This window comes from Microtus pennsylvanicus, chromosome 2 (assembly GCF_037038515.1).
Source record: "Microtus pennsylvanicus isolate mMicPen1 chromosome 2, mMicPen1.hap1, whole genome shotgun sequence".
NCBI classification, from domain to species: Eukaryota; Metazoa; Chordata; class Mammalia; order Rodentia; family Cricetidae; genus Microtus; species Microtus pennsylvanicus.
The window spans coordinates 49,227,502-49,253,162 of NC_134580.1; the positions used below are offsets into that span (position 1 = coordinate 49,227,502).

General features: G+C 41.8%; 1 protein-coding gene across 1 annotated transcript in view; it reads left to right on the forward strand.

The window, feature by feature from the left end:
- Window positions 1-25,661, forward strand: part of Sntb1 (syntrophin beta 1) — a 215,900-nt gene that overhangs the window by 131,144 nt on the left and 59,095 nt on the right. Inside the window, exon 4 of the mRNA XM_075960996.1 lies at window positions 17,906-18,113. Coding sequence (XP_075817111.1) covers window positions 17,906-18,113 — 208 coding nt within the window. The remainder of the gene's footprint in view (window positions 1-17,905; window positions 18,114-25,661) is intronic.

Below are 25,661 nucleotides of genomic sequence, written 5' to 3' on the forward strand. Positions count from 1 at the left end.
GGTGCTTTGAATATTGCAAAGGATCCAGGTTTATTTTCCAGCACCCACACAGTCAACAACTGCATATAACTCAAATTCCAGGGGATCTGGCCTCGGCAGGCATTGCATGCACATTGCCCATATATATGTATGAGTGAATATATATATGTATATATATACATATATATGTATACACACATATTTACACCCAAGGATATGCTCACATAATTTTTTTAAAAAGAGGAAATACTCATCCAGACACTTCATCATAGATGACAGGTGCATGGCAAATAGGTAAAGATGCTTCGCATTGCTCATCACTGCAGACACAAAGGTTAGAGCAATAACAGTGTGCCATCCCACACACACTAATTTAAAACTAACAAGACTAGTAGTTTTAAATGATGTGGAGGAACTCGAAACTCATGCTTCTGTTTGAGAATGGGTGATGGTACAATTACTTCAACATTGTTGGCAATTCTTTCAAACACTAAGTAAGTCTATCAACTGATAGTAACAGTAACCAGATCTAACTGTTTGCCCAAGAAAAATGAATGCCTGTGTCCAAACAAAAACTTATGGGGCTGGAGAGATTTCCAGTGTGCTGTTCTTACAGAGCCCAGAGTTTGGTTGCTGGCAACACCAAAGCAGTTTCTAACCATTCATAAGCCCACTTCCAAGGGCTTTGAAGCCTCTTCTGAATACCGTGGGCACCAGGCCTCACATGGCGCACATATACATGCAGGCAAAAACTCATGCATGTAAAATAAAATAAATACATCTTAGAAACTGCTTAAAAATAAAATAACACTAGCAATATTAGTTTTGAAGCCGCCAAGCTTGAAAAGACTCGCAAGTTCTGCCAAAAGCAAAAGGAAAGTCACAGTGCTTTCTCACGGAGGTTTATTGCTTGGGGACAAAAAGGGAAGGACATATCAGCCATGCCTCAACATATAAAAATTCAGAATAATCAAGCCGTGTGAACAAACTTATACCCTGTGATTTGATTTATTGAAATTAAATAAAATGTGAAGTAATCTACAGCAAGATAAAGTGTGGGTAAAGGCAGGTTGTGAAGCACAATATATATATCCATGCATATTATATATACATTCCTGAACATACTCTGCATCCCTGCATTTCTGTTCCTGGCCACAGTGTCCCCACTGTCCAGCCCTCTCTCCCTCCTCAACTTGTGGCAATTGCCTCCCTGTGCCAGCCCTGTCTCAGATGTCTCAGAAGCTCAACCTGCCTTTCCTTCCACTGATGCCCACACTTAGGGGCACGCCCATACTGCTGTGTATTGTAATCAAGTTGGCGCCATCTGCTTCAACGTTGCTATGTTACGTTCCTTGCCTCCCCATATCTACTTGTGTCCAATGGGTGGCTGTTTTGTGGATATTTAATATACCCACGAATTGATTCAGAAATCAAATGGCCATAGCAGAACGTTGTCTCTTTTTCCAGGGAATGTGTGTTTTCTGCTGCTGTGGCCCTGGCAGTCTCATCCATATCCCAGATGATCTCTATGCCTCTGTTCTTTCTCTACCAGGTCACTCTTCCTGGGCACAATCTCATGCAGCCCAAGCTCAGTCATGGCACTCTGCCCATAGGTGCTTTCCAACTCTGACATTGGTCCCTCAATTTCCTTGCCATCTTTTCTGCTTACTTCTAAGAACTTCCCAAAGAATCTAGCCTATACAACTTAGTTGCACACATATACACAGTTCAGCTGCATACATATACACAATTCGGTTGCACACATATACAGAATTCAGTTGCACATATATACAATTCAGTTGCACGCTTATGCACAATTCAGTTGCACGCATATACACAATTCAGTTGCACATATACACAATTCAGTTGCACACATACACACAATTCAGTTGCACATATATACAATTCAGTTGCACGCATATACACAATTCAGTTGCACCCATATACACAATTCAGCTGCACGCATATACACAATTCAGTTGCACGCATATACACAATTCAGTTGCACGCATATACACAATTCAGTTGCACATATATACTATTCAGTTGCACACATATACACAATTCAGCTGCACACATATGCACAATTCAGTTGCACACATACACAATTCAGTTGCACACATACACAATTCAGTTGCACACGTATACAATTCAGTTGCACGCATATACACAATTCAGTTGCACATATATACAATTCAGTTGCACGCATATACACAATTTAGTTGCACGCATATACACAATTCAGTTGCAGATATATACTATTCAGTTGCACACATATACACAATTCAGTTGCACACATATACACAATTCAGTTGCACATATATACACAATTCAGTTGTACATATATACAATTCAGTTGCACACATATACACAATTCAGTTGCACACATATGCACAATTCAGTTGCACGCATATACACAATTCAGTTGCACACATATACACAATTCAGTTGCACACATATACACAATTCAGTTGCACATATATACAATTCAGTTGCACGCATATACACAATTCAGTTACACCCATATACACAATTCAGCTGCACGCATATACACAATTCAGTTGCACGCATATACCAATTCAGTTGCACGCATATACACAATTCAGTTGCACGCATATACACAATTCAGTTGCATGCATATACACAATTCAGTTGCACATATATACTATTCAGTTGCACGCATATACACAATTCAGTTGCACCCATATACACAATTCAGTTGCACACATATACACAATTCAGCTGCACACATATACACAATTCAGTTGCACTTATATACTATTTAGTTGCACATATATACTATTCAGTTGCACATATATACTATTCAGTTGCACATATATACTATTCAGTTGCACACATATACACAATTCAGTTGCACCCATATACACAATTCAGTTGCACACATATACACAATTCAGCTGCACACATATACACAATTCAGTTGCACATATATACTATTCAGTTGCACACATATACACAATTCAGTTGCACCCATATACACAATTCAGTTGCACACATATACACAATTCAGTTGCACACATACACAATTCAGTTGCACGCATACATACAATTCAGTTGCACATATATACACAATTCAGTTGTACATATATACAATTCAGTTGCACACATATACACAATTCAGTTGCATGCATATGCACAATTCAGTTGCACACATATACAATGTCTGTGGCTCAGAACACTGCATTCCTTGCGACACTTAGTGTTCTGCCTCCGGTCCTCTTTTTTTATATTAACCAGTGTCTGCACTTCTATCTACAGTGAACTGTGAGGTCACTACTGTTGCTATCACTGTCTCCCTTAGGCTGTAATTCCCTTCTTCTCTCAATGAGAAACTGCAGAGAGGGTGAATTCCTTAGCGTGTAGCCAGCACAGGGACCAAGTCAGTGTCTCCCTGAAGGACATTAACCACTGCATCACATAGGACCCATTGCGTTCTTTTCCTGTCATGGGCTTAACCCTCTCCAGGCTCTGTGGACAGCAAACACCTCGAAGCCAAACCCTGTTGTTTGTCTTCGTGTCCTTGCACCTGGCGGGCTGCCAAGCAGAGGGTAGGCATTTGATGACCATGTGTTAGTGAGTGAGTTGATTGTAAGGAAGGTGATGGATGTTCACCTTCCTCCTAAGGCTGGCCTCCTTCAGGGTGTTTGCCGGAATGGGGCATATGTAAGTGATGGTCGAGAGCAGTTCATGCTAACTGGTGAGCACTCCCTTTGCAGGCTGCCTGAGGCATGGCATTGGATATGAAGTAAAATCACATGGCATAAATGTAGAGTGAACAAATGCTTTGGGATTCTGCAAGGCAGAGGTGGGCACGGGAACATCCTAGGATCTCCCTGGCAACAAGCGCAGAAACCACATCCTTAGTCTCTTCCTTGCATGTCCCTCGTATCAAGAATTAGAAAGCTTTGAGTTTGTTTCCTTCACCTATTAAAATTTTTCTAACTTACAACCTTCATGCATTAGAACAAAACAAAACAAAAATCTGATATAGTCAAAATAAAATAAAACAGACCTAACCCCACCATTATGCATTATGCTGATTCCCACAAGGACTGCCTTTCTTCCCAACTTGTCTGATGTCTTGGCATTCACTGGGAGAATAAAGAAGATTGGCTTCAGTGTCATGTGACCTTTTAAAATCCGTGAGATAAACATTTGCACGATTCTGATTTTCGCCTTTTCTTACAACCAGCCCAAAAATCGCATAACAATATAAAATTTGTCTGGATAGTTCAGATGCAGGTTTGAAAAACAGCAATTTGTATGGATAGTTGATTTATTTGTTTGCACTTGTTTAAATCTTCCAGGTAATGAAAATGATTACAGCTGTCTACAAGAGAGGTCAAAGTGCCTTTGAGCAAAGGCATCCGGAGAGGAGATAATTATGAAGCTGTCATTGTCATCAAGATGTTGACAGTGAAACATCTACAGAGTACTTCAGTGAGTCTTTCAAACACAGGAAGTAGCCCTGGCCCCCAGCTGAGGGCCTCTCCCCTGGAAAATCATGAGCTTGAATTTACATTCAGTGCATTGTGGGTTTCCACTCTTTTATTCCCCAAACCTGGGCTTCATCATACTACAGCCTGCACGTGTGACACAGAGACTGCTCTCCTCCAAAATTTAGACTTTGCACCTTTAACTGCTACCTTCCAGAATGTTCCTTCTGACTTTTGTTCTTTTCATTTGTTCATGCGTGAAATCAGGGTGGCTTTGGTTTCTCCTTCTCCCTCTCCCTCTGTATTAACCTCCCGACTGCTAACACAGCTTTCCTGTGGTGTTTTCCACTTCCAAACTCCAAGTTCCCCAGGTCCCTTCATAGGGCAAACTATCTCCTTCTCTTCCATATCCTTCTCTTTGATGTTGTCTTGGAGCCATCTTCTTCTTGGGTGTAGAAGCCACTAGAAATACTTGTTTGAAGAACACATGAACCCTGAGGATAGCAAATGCTGACTTCTGCAATGTGTCAGCCAATGTTCAGTTACCGTGACAAAAGACCTGAGAAAAACCAAACTGGATAGCTGGAAAGAGTTTCTCTTTCTTACTGCATGTAGCAGCTGCCAACTTCACATGGTTGATTATTGCTTCCACAATTTGTTGAGAGCCACAAGATTCTGTGTTCTTATACTCTCTCATTATTTGGAAACATAAGAAAGGGTTTTCTGGTGCCAGATGGATAGAAAGTCATCTCGCTGGTTTTAGAAATAATATCTATGCTGAGTTCTCTCTCCAGGTACCTAATGCCAGGCCTCTCCACGTACCAGATCCTTGAAAAATAACTGGTTTGTTCACGAATGAAAAGATGCTTTTGTTACAACTTGATAATTGATCCAGACAGCCAATCTCATTCTTTAAAAAGAAAATCCTCCACTAATGTGCTAGATGATATTCACCGATATTATCTCTAATATCTGCCCTCGGGAATGGTTGTCCTGGTTCCCTTATCTTTGTGTGATTTGTTTGTCCTGCCTTCCACACCTGCAAGGCTGTTTGCTTCCACGTCTAATCTGGAGAAAGCCCACAAGGTCATACATTGGTTATTTTAGGCCAACGAAATCATGTGGAATGAATTGGTGGATAAATAGCATAATGTTGGGTAACCATTTTAATTGAGAATTGCTGATTCTCTCAAAATCTAGGTCATTTTCAGTTTTTGCCATCAATGTCATTGTCTTTCATTTATTACCTAATCTAGTAACCCAGGCAGTGTCTTGGTATTTCACCCTTCTATGACCCTATACTGTATCTACCAAAAGATTAAGCTTTATTCTCTATTCATGTTTTCATCTGTGTACTTTTTTCATCTCCATCACTCTATACGTCTTAGGACATACAGTAAGAATTATCCCTTGTTTATCTGATGCTCACATTTAGCCAGGCATCTTACATTTTATTTCCTGAATTCAGCGCTCCTAGCTCAATACAGATCTAATTCAAAAGATGGGAAAATGGTCTCTCAGATGCCAGATGTTTATACTCTGAATTGCACTGTAGGGAAAATTACTTATCAGCGTAAGTTACCAAGAGGCAAAAGTATTTCACGGACATTGTACCTGTATAATAAGATTTCCAACCAGTTGAACAAGAACAAACCACAGATTATTTTGTAAAGTACTGATGAAATGGGTAATGGGAAAGTGACATGTTTTCTCTAGCTCTTGCCTCCTTTCTTTAAACTTTGAGAAGGACACAATTTCCCTAGGAGAGGTCAACACTTTGAAATTCTTCAGATAGTTTATAAATATTTTTTATTGTAAAGCCCACTGATAATTTATTTATTTATTCTTTTTTTATTGATAAAAGGAGAATAATAAAAAAAAAACAAGTTTCCACCTCCTCCCAGCCTCCCATTTCCCTCCCCCTCCTCCCACGTCATTCTAAAGCGGGAATCTAGCCAACATGAGAGACACTGTCAGGTTCCTTCAGAGCTTAGAAGGCTATTATCATGCATGACCTGTTTTCCAAATAGGATTTTGTGAAAAACAGCACAAACTCTGGCTTTTCTTTTTTCCCCCATATTAACTTCTCACACTTGACACATTCTTTAGATGATCGCATTAGCTTTCATCATAGTAACCTGCTTCCTAAATCTACATTCTTGGCTGGGGAGTGGAGACTTCCACCACAGGATAAAGTCTTCTTGAGGGGATTGGAATTCTCCTGTATTTCCTGAAGATTTCCAAGAACCAGGTTTAGAAGCTCAACAGGCAATCCCATGACTACAGTTGAGCCAGTGCAAACGTCCCTGTTGCCACACCACCTTATAATCCTCTTACAATTCACACAGCCATCTCTGCTTGCCCCACAGACATGTAATACCAACCAATCCCTGTCACTGAGAGCTGGCTGTCTCCACACCCCATCTTCCCAGAGATGGATCCCATGCACTCCCTTCTCACGTAGTCATCTCCATGGGCATTGCTAGTTTATAGGAATGGCCCAGTTCCCAGGGAAGCAATGAAAATTAGAACTTGAATTCGACCGTATGACATGGAGAAATTCTACTTGTAATTTGGAAAACTTTCCCAGTTTGCCAGAGTGGTGGTCTAAAGATGCAGAGCAGCAAATAGGATGCAACATGGTCCTCACTCTTTCAAATGAGGCATGTTCGTAAACCTTCAAAGAATGAGGCATGTACTAGTCAGCTTAACAAGAAAATGTGTTGTGGAATAGAATATTTGTTTAATCATGTAAAGATGTGTTACATTTGTTTGTGTTGCAGAATATTTAACTGTGTAAAGATGGGTTGCCTTTGTTTAACTACTTAAAAATGTGCTGCCATTTTACCTTGCCTGTCTAAGGCACCTGATTAGTTTAATAAAAAGTTGAATGGCCAATAGCCAGGGAAGAGGTATAGGCAGGATTTCTGCACAGGGGGAGTAAGTAGGAGGAATTTTGGCCCAGAGGAAGAAAAAGAGACGCTCTGGAGATGCCAGGGGCCAGCCAGCCAGATACAAAGAAAGCAGGAAAGTGGGGCCTACAGAATGAAAAAAGTTAAAAAGACAAAGATGAATAGAAACTGGTTAGATTAAGTTAAAAAAAGAGCTAGTGGGATAAGTCTAGACCAAAGCCAGCATTCATAATTAATAATAAGTCTCTGTGTCTTTACTTGGGAGCTGGTTGGTGGCCCAAAGAAAACATCAACTATGAAAATGCTTGACACAATTAACTTCATTAAGAGAAAAAGATTATTTAGCTCACAGCTTGGAGGTTTAAATCCAAGAACAGACAGCTCAGTTTGTTTGGGCCTCTGGCAAGGGTGGCACCTCGTGGTGGGGGCAGGAATTGGAGCAACTGCAAACATGAACCATGAAACAGAAAGAGATTTAGAAACCCAGCTCCCACAATCCCCTTTGAAGCTAAACTCCCAGTAACTTAAAAAAAAAATCGAATATAGTTCCTTCTCTTTAAGATCCTGAGCACCTTGAAGTGACATAGAGACTAAACCTTCCACCCATTGTGAAAGTTAATACTGCTTGTCAACTTGACAAGGACGAGAATTACCAAGGAGACAGACTCTGCATGTCTAGGAGGGAGCTGCTAGACTAGGTGGGAAGATCTGTCTCAAATGTGTATGGGTAGTACCATTTCCTGGTGAAGGATTGAGGACCAACTGAATAGCACTAAGTAAATTTAAGCATCCACCCCTCTCTGGTTGCTGACTTCGAATGTGATATGACCAGACACCTCGCCCTTCCGTGGCTTTACCACTCAAACTGTAAAGCACACACTTCTTCCTTTAACTTGCCTTTGTCACGTGTGTGTTCACAGCAATAAGAAAATACCTAGAATACCTATGAGCCTTTGTGGTACTGTCATATTTAAATGATACCAGTATAATGGCTAAAGCTTGGTTTTAGAGTCAGATGAACTTGACTCCAGGTACAATGTGCTTTGTTACTGACTGGATGAGCCTAGATGACGACTCCAAAAGGCCACTTATTACCCCTGGAGTGGGTACCATACGATAAGATGGCTTACCCATGGAGTGGATACCATATGATCCAGTTCCTAGGGTGGCTGGGTGAACGGACTAAAAAAAGTCAAAACTTATTTTTGTGGTTTTTTTTTTTTTGGTGAGGTTTGCAGCCCCACAGAACAAGTACTAGCCCCCATTTTCAATGTTGTTGCTTCCTTTTAAAAAAATTATCTTTTAAGTCTTTTAGTTATATATTTATTATTCTCACTTATTTCTCTTTAGTGTTATCTAAGAATAAAATACATTTATTTCTTAGCATAATTCTAATGTTTACTTCAGAAATCATTGCACAGGTGGCTTTGTTAAAGCTTGCTGAACACGCCTTTCTTTAACAAAATAAAAAGTAAATAGAAAACTTTCTTTTTGTTTCTGGTTACATTAAAGACTGTTTTGAGAAATGAAGAAAAGTGTGAAGGTAGAAATAAAAATGACTTCCAAAGGAGACCTCAATTTTTACCTTCCAGTCTCGTGTTTCTAAGCAAGAGAAGCGCACCCCCTCACTTCCTCCCAACCCTTGAGTAGGCACAAACCACACCCAAACACCTGTTTCCCCAGAGATCCTTTATTAAGCAGGGAAGAAAAGTTAAAGCAGCTGCTTTCTGACTCAGGCAGAAAAGCAGCAGCAAATGACCTTGCAGGGGTCATTTTTAAGAGGAGAAGAAGGGGAGATCTAAAAGGAGATAGGGCGTGAAGGAAAAGGGAAAGGGAGCAGAGATACTTGTCCGGGAGGGACAAAGGGCTGCCTCTGGATAGAAAGGAGACAGACTTGGCACATAGGAAAATGGTAGTGTATAAAGGCAAAGGGGGAAACCCCGTGTTAAGATGAAGTGTTTAATTTGAATTCAGTGTGTTAATTAGGTGAGCTACAGGGGACTTTGATTGCTGGACTTTGGTGGTCAGCCTCAGGAGGAGGGCGTGACCAAAGAAGGAAACAGACCTTGGTGGCTAGGTTTACAAATATAATCTAAGAGTATTTAGCAAGACAGAGGGATTGTGGGAGAAGGACAAGGCGTGCCAGAGCCACAGGCTTAAATGGGCTAGTTCCCTTCAAAAAAATAAATCAAAACTCTGGCATCCAGAGAGAATAACCCACATATTTGTCTTTTAGAAAGTGGTTCTTCCATGCCAGAGGAACTATGGATCTGAGACCTGGGAGCGGCCATGTTGATCATGTGATTTACATCTTAGAGATTCATGGTTGTCCAAAGTAAATAGCTTCATCTTTGTTTTCTCCAGTTTCACATCAGAGCAGTTTTTAGGTTGCAACTTCTGTTTTTACTAAATTAATTTAGTATGAGGAGACTTCATGTTGTACATGTCAGTCTCTGAGCAAGAGAAGTAGAGAATTCTGGGAAGTGTTTGGCTCTGGGGAAGCTTTGCAAGGGTGAGGAAAGAAAGGGCTTCTTCTATCCTGAGGTTTGCCAAATGATCTCTGAGAAGCTGTGATACCATTCACGGCCATGCCAAGCTGGATGGAAACTGCTCATCTTGGCAGACATCTAGAATGAGCATCTAATTCCTCAGGGTTGGTATGGGGCCTTTATCAGAAATAGTTCCATAGGCGGTATTTACATAACTGTGGCAGAGTGTGTGAATAAACACAGCTGTGGCATTGCCCTAAATATTTCTATTCAACGGGGAATTAAAAGAGAACTTTATCGCTGAACTACAGATAAACACAATTCATCAAGCAGTGGTCAGTTCAACTGGGGAACAAAATAGGAGTTATAAAAGACTGGCTTGCTCAAAATAGCTCCCATCAGCCCTCCTGACTTTATTGCTCCTCAGCTCCCTCCTCCTTCCTCATCCCCAGTTCCAGATATGTAGGACTCACAGTGAGCAAAGGACTCATTTCTTTTTTTCGTCCTGGGAGGAGGAAGTAGAGGGCATGCTTAGTGGCCAAGTAGAGCCCTACTATGGCCCAGCATTTTCCCAAGACTGTGTTTGTGGCTGTTTCCAATGGATTCCCTTTTTTTCTTTTGCTGTGAGAGGTTAGGATGTTAGTGAAAATGGTCATTTTTGTTGAAAAGACTTCAAGTCTTAAGTATGATGATAGACTTAGTTCTCACTGACCTATTTGGGGCTTCCATGGATTTTAAGCTTCAGAACCTTCCTGATCCTACCATGGACAGGGAGACAGTCATGTGATATAAGCATGAATCACTTGGAGTTGGAAGTGATCGAAATGGATGCACCTCGGGGTTCAGAATCTGGAGACCTGACATCAATGTGTTGACAGAGCCGTATCTTTCTAGAGGACAGGATGGAGATGGACATGATCTCTAACTCCTAGTTCCCTATTGCATGCCTAAAACCTTGCTGCATTGCTACGTCTCTCCGTCACCTTCTTTGCTGTTGATTTCTGCATCTTGTCTGTCCCTCTTTGTGTTTTAATTATTGTTAGTGTGTGTGTGCATGTGTTTCTGTGTGCTCATGTGCATCTTTCACTCAGTTTGCCAGGCTTTGTAGTAAGTACCTTTGATCCATTGAGGCAACAAAACTGCTCTTCTTCTGTGTCTTGATACTGTACCCACCCACCCAGTCCAGGACGTAGTTAATGCGATCAAAGAACGCCCATCATCTTGCCTGAATTATACCCACAAGGATTCCTTTTCCAAACCATTCAGTTTAAGGTTCTACTTGGACTTGCATTGTGGCAACACACACTAATCAACGCAATGGAGGTGATATGGTTTTTGGAGACAGGAACCAAGTAGCCCACTCGATTTTATACCACCTGGCACTACAGAGTCCTGTATTTTCTTTAAAAAGAAAAAAAAATAATTTCTTTGAATTTCAGTTTGCAATCTGAGATACTTGTTAGGTAGGACATATGGGGCTAGTTTTCATATCTTACCTCTATAGTAGTCTTGTTAGGTGGGTTGATGAGAGGTCCTGCAAGTAATGGCACCTGCCATCAAGCCTGATGATACATTCGATCCTCAGATCCTGCATGGTAAAAAGAGAAAACTGACTCCTGCATGTTGTCCTCTGACCGCCACATGTACCCTGTGACTTGCATTTGTCCAACACACAATAAATAAACAAACAAGCATGATTTTAGATTTTTGAATAATGTTAGATAAGAGAAAGTTAACACAAATGTATATACAGAAAATACAAGCATCTTTTATTTCCTAACCAGGTTTCTTTCTCACTAAGTCAGGAATCTTTTTTGTTTGTTTGGTTGGTTGGTTTTTGTTTGTTTTTAGAGACAAACAAAACCTGTGTAACCTCCCTCGCAGCCCTGGAACTCGCTCTGTAGACCATGGTAGCCTCAAATTCAACGATCTTCCTGAATATTGGGATTAAAGGTGTATGCCACCAACTCCCAGCGTCTAAGTCAGGAATCTTAAATATTGCCAGTGTAAACAATAATTGCTAATGTCAGGACTCATCAGTCACAAGGTGTTCCCCAAAATCACCTTGTGAAGGGTGTTTATAGTCATTATCATCAGAATCGCCAGCTTCAACCTAATCGCTGTCTCTGCTGTTGTTTAGAGGGCGAAGACATCCCCGGCTTACAGAAACTAAATCACCCATCTGTCATCACTTCCAGTTGTATTTCACAGTATCCTATCTTGAACTGACTGAAGGAAAGAAAGGGGGAATGACAGAAGAAACATCCCAGTGCCAACTCTGAGTGGACCTAGTTACAGCCCTGCCTTGCTCTACTGTCCCTCCTAATGGCAAGACAACCATCATCATCAGATCTCAGCCAAGCAACACTCTGCCCCTCAATTCCTGACCCACAGAAATTGAGAGATAACATGTGTTAGGGAAACCCTTGGTTTTGAGGGATGTTGTGACTCAGCGGCAGATGGTCATCATACTCTCCCAACATCCTCGCTTCTATGGGCTCTGTCCTGAAAGCCACCTGTAGATACTGCAGCGCCCTAGCCCTTTCCCCCTTTATGGAAAATAGATTGTTTTCCTTATATAATTTATCTTGATTACAGTTTCCCCTTCCTCTATTCCTGCTAGTTCCTCCCCATCTCTCCTCCCAGCTGGATCTACTCCCTTTCTGTCTGTTATTAGAAAACAAACGGACTTCTAAGGAATTAATATAATATAAGTCTCTGGTTCTTGGTCACCCAAGCAGGACTGGGAATGGGCCTTAAATCAAATCCAATATTGTTTGGTTATGACCATAAGCTTTGTGCCTACATTGCCCTAGAATACCCTGCAAACCAGACACCATTATAGGTAAAGGGTTCATAGCTGGCTTCATGTTTCTGTTCTTTTCTGGATCCTGCAGGGCACTCTCCTTTACCTGGTTGTACCAAAACCTAGAACATAGGGGTGAAGGCAATACGTAGGCACCAGCTCTACATTTCCCTGTTCAAGGAGTCTTCTTCAGCAATGGGGCCTTGCTGTCAGTTTGTGGACAGCAACCTTGGCAACAGCCTGGGTTGTTTGACAATTCCCATGGAATGTTATGGGCCAACAACTCAATTAGATGTAGCCCAGTCCCAGTGCCAGAAGTGTCATTTGGTGACAAGAGATGCTTAGTTGGTACTCTGTCCCCTCCATTATTTGGCAATTTTGTTTAGTTTGCTTCATGTATGCCCATATTTTAGAAAGCTGCTACTGTATTTGGATTCCATGCCAGCCCTCAAATGGCCCTGAATTTTAGCTGTGTCTCCCAACATCATGCTGAACATGCCCAATCTTGTCTGGAGGTACTGTATCTCTTAAAGGGCTGCAGCCTAGGCTTAGGGGCCTGCTGTCCATTTAGTCCATATAATCCGTGGGACATGTTAAAGCATATACTCGGGCTTCAGCCACAGGAGAGTTGCACTTGATAAGTTTGGGATACGCTCCAAGCATCTGTATTTAACCAAATGATGTTTCAAATGAAATGTAGTTCAGGTTTGTAAGGAATCCTTTCATAGAGAACTTCTACTGTCTTTGGTTATAAAAGCTTCAAGCCCCTTTTCTGCTCTGCGTCTTCGGCTCCCCTTATTTGAGGACTAATTGATTAGTTCAATCATTAATTCAATAGTTCAATCAACAACTCACCATTCAGCACGTCTACCTCAGCAAGTGGACCTGGCACCAGCTATACTGAGACTTTTACAAGCCCACAGAGCGGCTCCTTCTCAAATAGAATTGCATCCAGTTTTCCTGACAGGTTGCTGGGACCTGCCTTCAGGATTCCTAAATAGTGCTGAGAAGGGAACCAAATAGTGTCTATTTCTAGAAAGTTCTCAGTAAGCTGGTGTTACTGGACTTGGCCACACTTTGAGAGCCACTGGGGAACATGCTGGGACCCAGTATTTAAACTTTTCCCTAGAAACACTCTAGGCCCTCCCTCCTTCCCCATCTCTCACATTCCCTCCATCCCCTCTCATTATCGGTCTCTCACCTCTCCTCTCTCTCTCTTTTCTTCCCTCCTTCCCCCTCTCTTTTTCTCTTTCTTTCTTCTTTCGACCCTCCCCACCCATTCAGAGAGAGAGAGTGAGTGAGAGAGAGAGAGAGAGAGAGAGAGAGAGAGAGAGAGAGAGAAAGTGATGACTTCCCAAACTGTTATTACATTTAAAACAGGTGAGCAGATTTTCAAAAGAAAATATCATCAAGCGAAGAGCCTGCACCTTTTAACTTTCTAGAACAGTAAATAGTGATAGAAGTTGAAAGATGATCTGAGCGTGCTCCTCAACTTTTTCTAGAATCCTATGCCCACCCTTGACTTCCTGCCTCTCTTTGGAAAGTCCCTAAGAGGTGTAGCATTGTTTTTCTCCTGGGTGAGGACAGACTTCATTGTCAGATAACCCCCCTCCCCCAAGCCCGTTTCATCACATGAAACCCGCAGGCTGTTATGGCTTGTCTTCAAATTTCTTATCAACTCCTCAGAGACATCCCATTTTCTAAATCATTCCTTTCCTACAGTTCAGGTTTCTGAGTTGAATGAGTTTCTCCCTAAGGTCAGTTTCAAATGTTGATGGGGGCCAGGTTGCCTTGAGATGTCTAACTTTCCTGTGATCTACTAACTCGTTCTCTTTCAAGGCAGGAGCTAAGTAGGGTACTATTGGATGCATCCCAGGTGGTGAGTACCAGTCTTCTGACTACTATGGAAGCTCATAGTTTCCTCCCTCTCGGATGCTCCCTAATCTACAGCAGAGGTGCTGTAATGTTTGCAAATTCATAGAATCACATGGGTCTGAATCCCAGAATCTCCAACAGTGTAGCCTTGAGTAAATTATTTCCCTGCCCTTCCAAACTTCAATTTTAACTATGTTAAATAGGTTAACAATATAAGTCACAGGATTATTGGGAACATCCTGCTATTGTTCTATTAAAGGATCAAAAACTTTGCCGGAATGTGGTAGATTCATAGTGGACAGCTGTGTAATTATTAAGCACTGGAAGGAAGCTAGTAAATAGATAATTTAATTCTGTTTTGAGGTGCCCAATACCAACACCAGTAAATAAAAATAAATATAATTTTTTTCTTGCAATAGAAAATAACTATATTAAATATACAGAGCTGGAGAACACATGGTCATAAGGGATAGTGATAAGAAGCTCGCTGGGAAATCATTGCGGTGATTGAATTTGTCCTGTACCAGGATTACAGTGGTCTTCATACACATATCCACAGGATAAAACTGCATAGACATATACACTGTACTAATGCCAGTGTCCTCATTTTGATATCAACGTGTAGTATGTAAAATAAAATCACCAGGGAAAACTGAGTGGAAGTCAGGCCAGATTTTCCTGTACTTTATTTGTGCACATTCACATTAACCTGTATTCCCATCACAATAAAAAATTGAAAGCAAAATACAACTGTCTTAGTCACTGTTCTCCAGCTGTGATGAGACACCACTATCAAGGCAACATTTATAAAAGAATGATTTAACAGGGGGCTTGCTTGCAGTTTCAGAGGATTAGTCCGTTATCATCATGGCAAGGAGCACGGTGCGGGAGCAGTAGCTGAGAGCTACATTCTGATCTGCAGGCCCCGGAGTGGCAGAGAGAATCAGGGCCTGACCTGGGCCTTTGAAACCTCAAAGGTTCACCTCACCCCCACTCCCAATGACACTTTTTCCAACAACGCCACATCTCTGAATTTTTCTAATCTCGTATCAGGGTTCCACTTTCTGGTGACTAAGCACTCAAATATATGAGCCTATCGGGGCCATTTTTATTCAAACCATCACATTCCACTTCCTGACCCCTATAGGCTTGCTGCGATAGCATAATTCAAAAATGCTTTCAGTTCCACTTCAAGAGTCCCCATAGTCTGTCACAGTCTGAACACTGTTTAAACATCCAAAGTTCAAAGTCTCTTCTGAGACTCATGGTGTTCTTTTAACTGTTGCACCCTGCAAAATCAAAATCGAAAACAGAACGCATACTTCCAATGCACTCTGACACAGGATATACATTACCATTCTAAAAGAAAAAAAAGGGGGAGCATGGTGATGAAATTCTGGACCAAAGCAAGACCAAAACCTAACAGAGCAAACTCCAAATTCTGCATCTCCATGTCTGATGTTAAAGGCCTCTAATTCCTTTTAGCTTCATTGAGTGCAGCTCACTTCTCTCTCCTGGGCCAGTTCCATACTTGGTTTGCAGCTCTCCCTGGCAGGTATCCTCCACTCTCTCAGCTCCTACATCCTGGAGTCCCCAAGGCAATCCAGGCTGCACCTCCACAGCGTCACACAGTGGCCACTCTGGGCCTGAGTACATGGATACACCAGCCGCACGCCTGGCCTCGGCAGCTTTTCTTCATTGTGGGAAGATTCCACAACCCTTTCCTTATACTCTTGGCACTAAAGCCAGAACCATGTGGCCAAAGCTGCCATGTTCTGTTGCTTGCTGGAGCTGGAACGTGGCCCCCTCAATCAGTTACATCCTCATCAGCTTTCTGGTTTTGATGGTTTCCTTCACTGCCTGGCCTTTACATCAATTCCTTTTCACAGGTAGGAAAGCTTAGTGGGTCGGGTCTTGTCTCGAGGTTACCGCTCCCTTTATTCTATTTAGCATCAGGCTTTTCTTTAAACCTTTTATCTCCTTGGGCACTGGACTTAGCTCCAGTGCACTCTCCAGGGCTCCTTCTCTCCTCAAACTGTACGTTGTGTATTTCTCTTGTCCTATTTGCTCCCTTTCGTTACAGATCTGCCTAAGAGTCCTTACTAAAAACCACATTGCACGGTCAAGACTAAGCTGTCTGAAAATCTCTTCTTCAATTCAGCCTCTGGTAGATTATTTGGACAAGGGGAGAGAGTAGCCACATTCCTTGCCAAAAATATCACAAGAATGGTCTCTAGTTCACTACTAATATTCCTCCCCTCTGAAACCTCTTAATCAGGGCTGTAATAAACTACATTGCTCATAGCACCACTGTCTTCCATGCTTCCGGCTAGGGTGGCACATTAAGCCCTGCTTCAAGTGTTCAGCTGCAATGCTAATCCAAAGTCCCAAATTCCACATTCTGCCAATCAGCAGCAAGGTCAGGCCTATCAGCAACACCACGCTTTGGCTTCACAGCTGCCACCACCCCTCCCTCCAGGAACACTATTCCTCCAACAAGGCCATACCTCCTCGTCCTTCTAATCCTACCAAAGAGCTCCACTCTCTAGTGACTAAGCCTTTAAATCTCTGAGCCTATGGGGAGCATTCTTATTCAAACCTCCCCAGAACCTATCAGAAACATCTTCCTCTAATAGATCGTTCACGCTATAACTCGAGGGGTCCACTTGGAACTCTGGCATGTGCATTGGCGTTCTGGTTTAACTACGAGAAGTGCTAAGATTAGCCCATCCCTGTTCACACCATTGCTCCTGCTTTTCACACCACCCTCTCCTTCACTGAAGGAGCCCAGTGGTGCAGTCATACTTAAGTGTGCCACAGACAAGGCTCTTAAAGAATACAAACGTTGACACCTGGTGAGTAGTGGAGCAAGACTATAAGCCTAGCCCTTGATAGGGCAGAGCAGGCAGCTAGAGAGTTAGTTCAAGATCATCCTCAGTCACTTGGAAATTTGGGGACCAGTTTGAGCTACATGAAACTGCGTTATTTTTATTTTTAAACATCTTAATTGGCGAACACTGGGCAATGGGGTTAAGAACGTGGTTGGTGACCACAGTCTACTTGCTACAACAGCAATGACATATGGGCAATACTAAAATCCTCTGCAAGTGAATGAATATTATCTTACAATCGGCCACATCACAGGAAACCAAAACATCCTTCATGTAGAGGATTTGGTGTTTGCAATAGTGCTGTTATGTTATGCTCTGAAGGCACAGACGAGCGCCTGGGCACCAGGTGATGATCTGAACAAATAAATGCTCGAATGAAGGCATGACCATGGAGGTAAATGATGAGAATAAGGCAAACGGTGTTTGCCTTAGAACGGTAGCTATTTGATGCAGAAGGAACTCCCGGATCACCTTCTATCTCCCTTTGCTTCTCCAGGCAGCTTGAAATCCACTCTCCGGATGCTAAGCACACGGTGATCCTGAGGACAAAGGACTCCGCCACTGCCCAAGCCTGGTTCAGTGCCATCCATACCAACGTTAGTGACTTGCTGACACGAGTCATTGCCGACATCAGAGAACAGCTGGGGAAGACGGGCATTGCTGGCAGTCGTGAGATCAGACATCTTGGCTGGCTGGCAGAAAAGGTGAGGGGAACGTCTCCTGGGTCGATTGTCCCTAGGTTTTCGCATTGAAGCTACCTCATTCTATAGGCTGGTGTTCTCCTTGGCAGTGAACTGACTCTCTCGTCCATCCCAGCAGACCTCATAACATGGCAGTATGTGCAAAATTCGTCTTAATCAACATTTATTCTCTGGCATACTTTCAAATATGCGGCAAATTACATGTGGTCCCTAACTGCGCAATGAGCAAATTAATGAATAGTTTGATTTCTGTGGTAACTCAAGCTGATAATACAGCATCTATAGGGAAAGTAGAAGTGATTGCTCAGAAGGGGTTTGTGTGGATTTTAATGAACTTGCTCATTAATTAATAGATCCTCTAGGAATCATATGCTTACAAATGGCAGCAATGATATTAATAATAAGAGTTTATTGAGAAACTACTATGTGCTCATTCATTTCCACGGCATCTTTTCCTTGTGCTTTTAAACAAGCAGGTTTTAAATGTCATTCTTACAGAGCACCTACTTTGTATGGGCTGCCAGTCTAGGCAGGAGTGACAAAGTTTGTATTTTAAATGAATGCATGACAATATTGGAACAGTAAACAGTTTTAAGATTAGCTATTAGAATATATTTCTCATATAAGATCTTGGGTTCCACAATGGTGTATATGCAAATTTATGTATCATATTTGCATTCCTATTTTACCAATCTTCTTGATCTTCTAGACAATCTGCATTTCAGCTTTTACATGCGTGTATGTGTAAGAATCTATACATATACTTGACAATTGGTACAAGATGAAAATCGAATCGAGAGTTGCAATGGCAGAAACTTTAATTTATGCTGTAAATGTGTTTTATGAGCCCTAGATTAGACATTTTAGCAAATCAATTAAATAGTGTAGTGAGCAGGAACTCTGAAGCAAGAAAGCACCCATGAAGACTGCATCACTGTTCGGCCTTCATATAAATGATGGATTTAGAAAACAATAGCCCTTTGACATAAAACAATAATAGTAGTAATAATAATGATGATTGATGTGCGTCATGAAGGGCAGCTACCATGGAAAAGGCTGTACATAGAATGTTAACACTGTCACTCCATGTGATGTGTTGGGAAGAGGAAGGATTGAAGGATTGAGCCTTGGCCATAGTTCTTTTTATTTTAAATTGATTTTATTGATCTATCCATTTTTCTCTGCTTCCCTCCCTGCCTATCCTCTCCCCTTCAGCCCTCTCCCATGGTCCCCATGCTCCCAATTTACTCAGGAGATCTTGTCCTCTTTCTACTTCCCATGTAGATTAGATCCATGTATGTCTCTCTTAGGGTCCTCATTGTTGTCTAGGTTCTCTGGGATTGTGAATTGTAGGCTGATTTTCTTGCTTTATGTTTAAAAACCACTTATGAGTGAGTACATATCATAATTGTCTTTCTGGGTCTGGGTTACCTCACTCAGTATGATGTTTGCTAGATTCATCCATTTGCCTGCAAATTTCAAGATGTCATTATTTTTTCTGCTGTGTAGTGCTCCATTGTGTAAATGTACCATATTTTCCTTATCCATTCTTTGGTTGAGGGACATTTAGGTTGTTTCTAGGTTCTGGCTATGACAAACAATGCTGCTATAAACACAGTTGAGCACATGTCCTTGTGTCACGATTGAGCATCCTTTGGATATATACCTAAAAGTGGTATTGCTAGGTCTTGAGGAGGGTTGTTTCCTAATTTTCTGAGAAATCTCCATATTGTTATCCAAAGGGGCTATACAAGCTTGCATTCCCACCAGCAATGCAGGAGTGTTCCCTTTATCCCACAACCTCTCCAGCATAAGTTGTCATTGGTGTTTTTGATCTTGTTGGTCAATTGTTCTTACATCTGTTTGCTGTCCCTTGAACCTACAGTCATGCTATTGTTTCCGGGCTCTGAGACAGTCTGACCTTCCCCTGACTCCCCTTCTGATAGATTCTAAATGGGAGTAGAGATGTTGCAATAGCAGCTTTCCTGCCCATGAGTCCTGTCATCAAAGAAGGCCCAGTCAGGTGGCTCTGGGTACTAACGTCTGAACGGATCATTCAGCTCTTCTCCACCATTGTTCTTTGTGTGTACCTGTGCACCTGTGGGCCTGCACCGCAAAGTTCAATGAACAGTGGGTTGTTTGGTTTGGTGCTGTCCCATTTCTCGTAGATGTCAGAGAATGAAAGGTCAGTGCGGGTATTAAAAGCTTCCATATCATAAGACCTGCGAACCTCGGGAAGCCTTCCACAAGCTTGCTGGCTCAGATGGTGACCAGCTGTGTGAGTGTGACTGGGTAGTCATAGAGGAAATCTGCGGTGATGGACCATTTCTGCATACCAATTTCTGTGGTCTTGATATAAATGTATGCGTCTCCAGTCAGTATTCTTAATGAAAACAGCACAAGAAATCTAGACAGTTGGCATTTGTAACGTCCCGGTTGCTAAGCACTTGCCATCATTTACTTTCTCAGGTGTGTTTCTCTTGGGGGAGGCCTGTTAGGTAAGAGTTTTCAAGTGACAGATGCTCAACTTGGCTTGAGCATAGGGAGTGTCGTGCAGCCTGTGTCCCAGGACAAGCTTCAAGTGTGCCCAGGATTCTCTTAATGACATCAGTCACACCTTTCCATCTCTGTGTTCCTGTCTTCTTACTTGATTTATTCTCAAAGGACTCACCTCTGCTTGACCCCAAAATTCCAGGCCCATGTCCTTACTCTTAGTTGTCTCTAAGTTGAAGCCTCTGTGCCCCATCCTTTCCAAGAGAAATCTTAAAACCAAATCTAATTGGATTGTCTTGAATCGTATTTTGAGCACCAGTTGCTCTGAGCTCGGGATGAACCAAATTATATCCATTGAGAAATAAAGAAGGGTTGTTTTTTTTTTTTGGTGGTGGGAAGGTCTATCTGTATAGGCCATTGTAGCTACAAATATTTTCCAATCCACTGGACCCCCTGGACGAGTTTCATCCCACTCACTAGCTCCTGCAGCTATTTGTGAAATAACCATTCTGAAGCCTAATGTTAATTACATACTTATTGGCCTATTAGCTCAAGATTCTTTTTAACTAACTCTTACATCTTAAGTTAACCCATTTCTATTGTTTTATATTTTACCATGAAACTCCTGGTTTGTTACCTCTTGCTTCTTTGGCATCCACTGACTCCACCTTCTTTCCCCCTGCATTCAGTTTAATTTTCCCACCTACCTATATTCTGCCCTGCCATAGGTCAAAGCAGCTTCTTTATTAAGCAATGGTAATAGAACATATTCACAGCATACAGAGGGGAATGCCACATCAGGCCATACTGATGTAGAACTTGCGATCATCCTGTCTCGGTCTCCCAAGTGCTGATATGACAGATGTGTGCCCCCAGAAGGGTACAGACTTTTCTTTGAGGAGCATGTCATTGTGATTGCTCTGGTTTTTTGAGGCTGTGTCTCATACAGACAAATCTGGTGATGAGCTTGTCATGTAGCCAAGGATTGCCCAAACTTCTCATCCTCTGGGATGTGGTGCTGGGTATCAAATCCAGTGTTTTATATGTGGCAGGCAAGCACTCTACTAAGATCCAACCACCAAAGGGGTATTTATTCTTTTTAATGAAAGAAATTGTAATAATGAAGCATGTGGTGATACAGAAGTGATGGAACTAGCAGATGCCCTTTATAAAAAGACAAGAGAAGGAGCCTATTGTGATGGATCATGCCTTCATTTGGTTAAGGTCCTGAATTAACATAAGTGGTCCTAGGAGAGGAAATGGAAGACACCTTCAGTGTCCTGGCAGAGAGGGATAGGGATTCAAGTTAGTGCCTAGAAGGATTTAAAGCATGGGTAGTTAATGCAGTGTAGCCAAGACATGGGAAACACATAAAGAAGTGCCCCAGAATAGGCAGTGAGATGCTGCACTATCCTTTAACCTGAAAGAGCACGGGTATGAGCGGGAACTGAATCTATCAAGCATTACAGCTGTAGGAAAAGGCTGGCTACTCCCAAGCATAGTCTTTAGTAGAGAAAGCCAGTTCGTGACAACTCCTGGTTACTGATCTTGTGCTGTTATTTCCCAGTAGTTGAGGCTGCCTGGAAACAAGAAGTAAGGGATAACCACTGATGTGGTCTATTGCTGTGAGGGGCCATCCCAGGGCTCGGGGAAGGATGGATGTAAAGAGGCACGAGCTGGATCTGGCATGTATGTGGGTTCCAGCCAGCACACGCACTTTCCAAACACGGAGATGAAGCTCCACCATGCCTTCAAGCATGATCTGTATTTAAAATTATTACTGCTCAGTTAATTGAAAAGTGCCATTGTATCTGTCCTTGTGACACTGGCTATGTTTCCGGAGGTTCCACTATTTTCACTTAAAAGCTGAGTGATGTCTTTGGCTTACCCCAAATCATTAATAGGCCATTATTGGGTGTTCCCGTGGAGCCATAATAAGAGCATATAAAAAGCTCTTTCTGTTTGGGGAATGCCATTATTCTTACAATATAATTTTAAATAAACTTTGCAGATGTCTACTTGAGTGTGTGCTTCAGTGTATTATAAGAGCAAAAATGACTTATCATGGACAATTATTATAAACAAGAATATCCTTTATTGCTTTTAACTCCAAATTTCTCAAAAAAAATTACCATACATCAAGTCCAAGGGAACAAATCCAAACAAGGCTCTTTTTTTGGAATTGATGTTTAATACCAAATTCTAGTGTAGATTCATATGGATGGCTTTTAGCCAAATACAATAAATGGCAAATCCTTAATACTGTGCCTTCCTTATCACAAATATCAGAGAATTTGCTTGGTATTTGTAAAGATATAAAATGGGATCCTATATATATCCAGCTGCAATTTACCATAAATTGATGTTTTTTGTCTTTCTCTATACTGTTAAGCTTTGGTTTAGGGATGGATAATAGCAGCTCCGTGACAAGGTTATACAAATCACATTTAATTTCAAGGTTTTACAAGCGAGGCTTATGTGAACTAACATAATGTGAAGCAACATCAATTTCCTTTGTAAAATCCTGCTCAGTGCAAATCCTAAGACCTCCTTGACTCTACACGGGGAGAAAACCGAATGCTGACACTCGTCTCCTCTTGAGACAGTCGAGAGAGTGGAAGGATGGCTCTTGAGAAACTCTGAGATCTCCAGTGACGAGAGAGAATTCACTGCACTGCCAGAGAGAATAGGAAGAGTGGGGGCGTGAAATAGTTTAGCTATTTCATTGTGAGAATGACAGAGGACAGGACAAAGGTTGTTCGGCAGATAGATAGCATATATATAATGTATAATGTAACGTGTGTGTGTGTGTGTGTGTGTGTGTGTGTGTGTATACATGTGACAGAAGGGTACGTGTGCCTATGAATGCTGGTAGAAGCCAGAGAAGGACATCTGGTAACCTGCTCTGTCTCTCTCTCCCTTGACATAGGGTCTCCTATTGACCTGGAGTAGCCACAAAGCCCTGGTGATCACCTTGTTTTGGCCCTCACAGTTCTAGGAGATACTGGGGGTGCACTCAACTGCACCCAGCCTTTTATGTGGGTGCCGGGTTCCCACTCATGTTCTCATACTGGCACAGCAAACATTCTTACCCACTGAGCCATCTCCTCAGTTCCTAGTGGAAGATGTTGAAAGCTACATCATGACTTAAATCTGATTTGGGGAACAGTAGGAAGCATTCACGTGGAAAAACAGAGAGAAAGGAACTCGGGGCTGACCTAACCCAACTTCATTTTCCTAAGGAAGAAAAAGATTGCAATCCCTGGGATAGAAGGTATTTTTATCTAAAGTCACCCTCAAAATGAAGATACAGAAATCATGACGCAGTAGGTCAAGACAGGGGTGAAATCGTTTTCTGATTGGCCTTTGAAAGAAATCTTTGCCATTCATCTAGTACAGTCATTTTTCTTCTATCCTTAGGCCCCAGTACTTTTTCTTGGACATTGTATTGTCAAGACCTCTACAAATCTTGACCATCTTCTTTGGCTCTTTGCTGTGTGGGTCCTGTGTCATCCCTGTACTGTGTTTTTCTATGAGCACCAAACCCCATGGACAAGTCGCCCAAGTCAGAGTAAAGCCTTTTCATTTGCCTCCTATATATGGTCTCAGAAGACCAATAAATACCAAGTCTTATCCTTAACTTGTAATATGAAACCCACCTCACCCTTAATTTCAAAAAAAAAACATAAAAAAAATCTTTCAAAATGATATTTTCAATTATTTGTACATGGAAGTGTTTTCAGGTATTACATTAGAAAGATAAGCTATGTTTTCACTGTCTGGGTATATAGAGAAACAATAATAAATGGAGTTAGTGGAACCTTTGAAGTCTGTTGTGTACCCTTTGCTTTGGGGATTTTAATTGCCTTGGAATCTTAATTGCGGGTGATTCTATGTTAGATTAAAAATGCAAAACTGCAACATAGTTCTTGTTGATTGCAAAACTGCAAATCAACACCCGTTTTTGATTTCGAGATGCAAGTAGGTTCTCAGCTTTGCTTATGCTCCTTTCAGATTCTTTCCAATGCAGCTTCACTGGAGCTGGACCTCGCCGTGCTGTTACTAGCACAGAGGACATTTGTTATTCATACTATGTGACTGCTCTCTTTCAGGCGATGCGTTTTAATAACGTAAGTCCCATGAGGTAATCCTTGAAAAGTTGTGAAACCTTTCTGAGATCACTCTTCAAACACACACACACACACTAAGCTTCTTTTTCTAGAACTTTCCACTAGACTGGGCTAGTAAAGGGGGCCAGGAAGTGCCTGTCCTTGGGAGTAAGGCTTCCCTAAACCTACAGTCACCGCAGCAGCACCCACCAGGACACCTTCAAAACTAAGAGACATGTAATAACAACTTGGATTCTCTACAAGCGTAAAGGCAAGGGAAGAACAATGCTTATAAAACCATCTATCCCCTTGCTTCCTCTATCCATTATCATCTTGTTCTCATCTGTTTACTGTTATCCACTGTGATTGTGTCATGGCCCGCAGTTCAATTACTGCAGATGGCAGTCTATGGCGCTAGAAGAAAAAATCGAAGAGAGATTCTTCTCTTCATACACCCCCAACAATGTCAGCTAATTAGACTTGTCTGCTTAAGCCTTTCCTTAGGCTTCCCGCACAATAATACTGCTTCCTTTCTAACTTTATGCTACTGAAGTGTAAAGAACAGTCTTAGAGAGACGGGAATCATCTTTGATGGGACACGCTGAGAGAAAACAATGTTTCTAGACACACAGATTGTATATTGGAATGACTAGGGAGTTACAGTCGCCTTAGCACCTTAGGGATGAAGAGCTTCAGGAAGTACCATGAAGTAAGGCTCCACAGTCCACAGATCATCATGTAGATGGCAGATGTGTCTCCTGAATAGTGACTCATCACGTTCCTCTCTCCATGGTCTGGGTGTGATATGTCAACAGATTTCAGTCATTCCCACAAGGACAAGAAAACACATAGGTGAGTTTCCTCTCTGTCTACAAGTATTAAATCTGTATGACATTTCCCAAGAATGGACAATATAAGAGGCGGCCTGTCCAGCAAAGATGGACTGTGG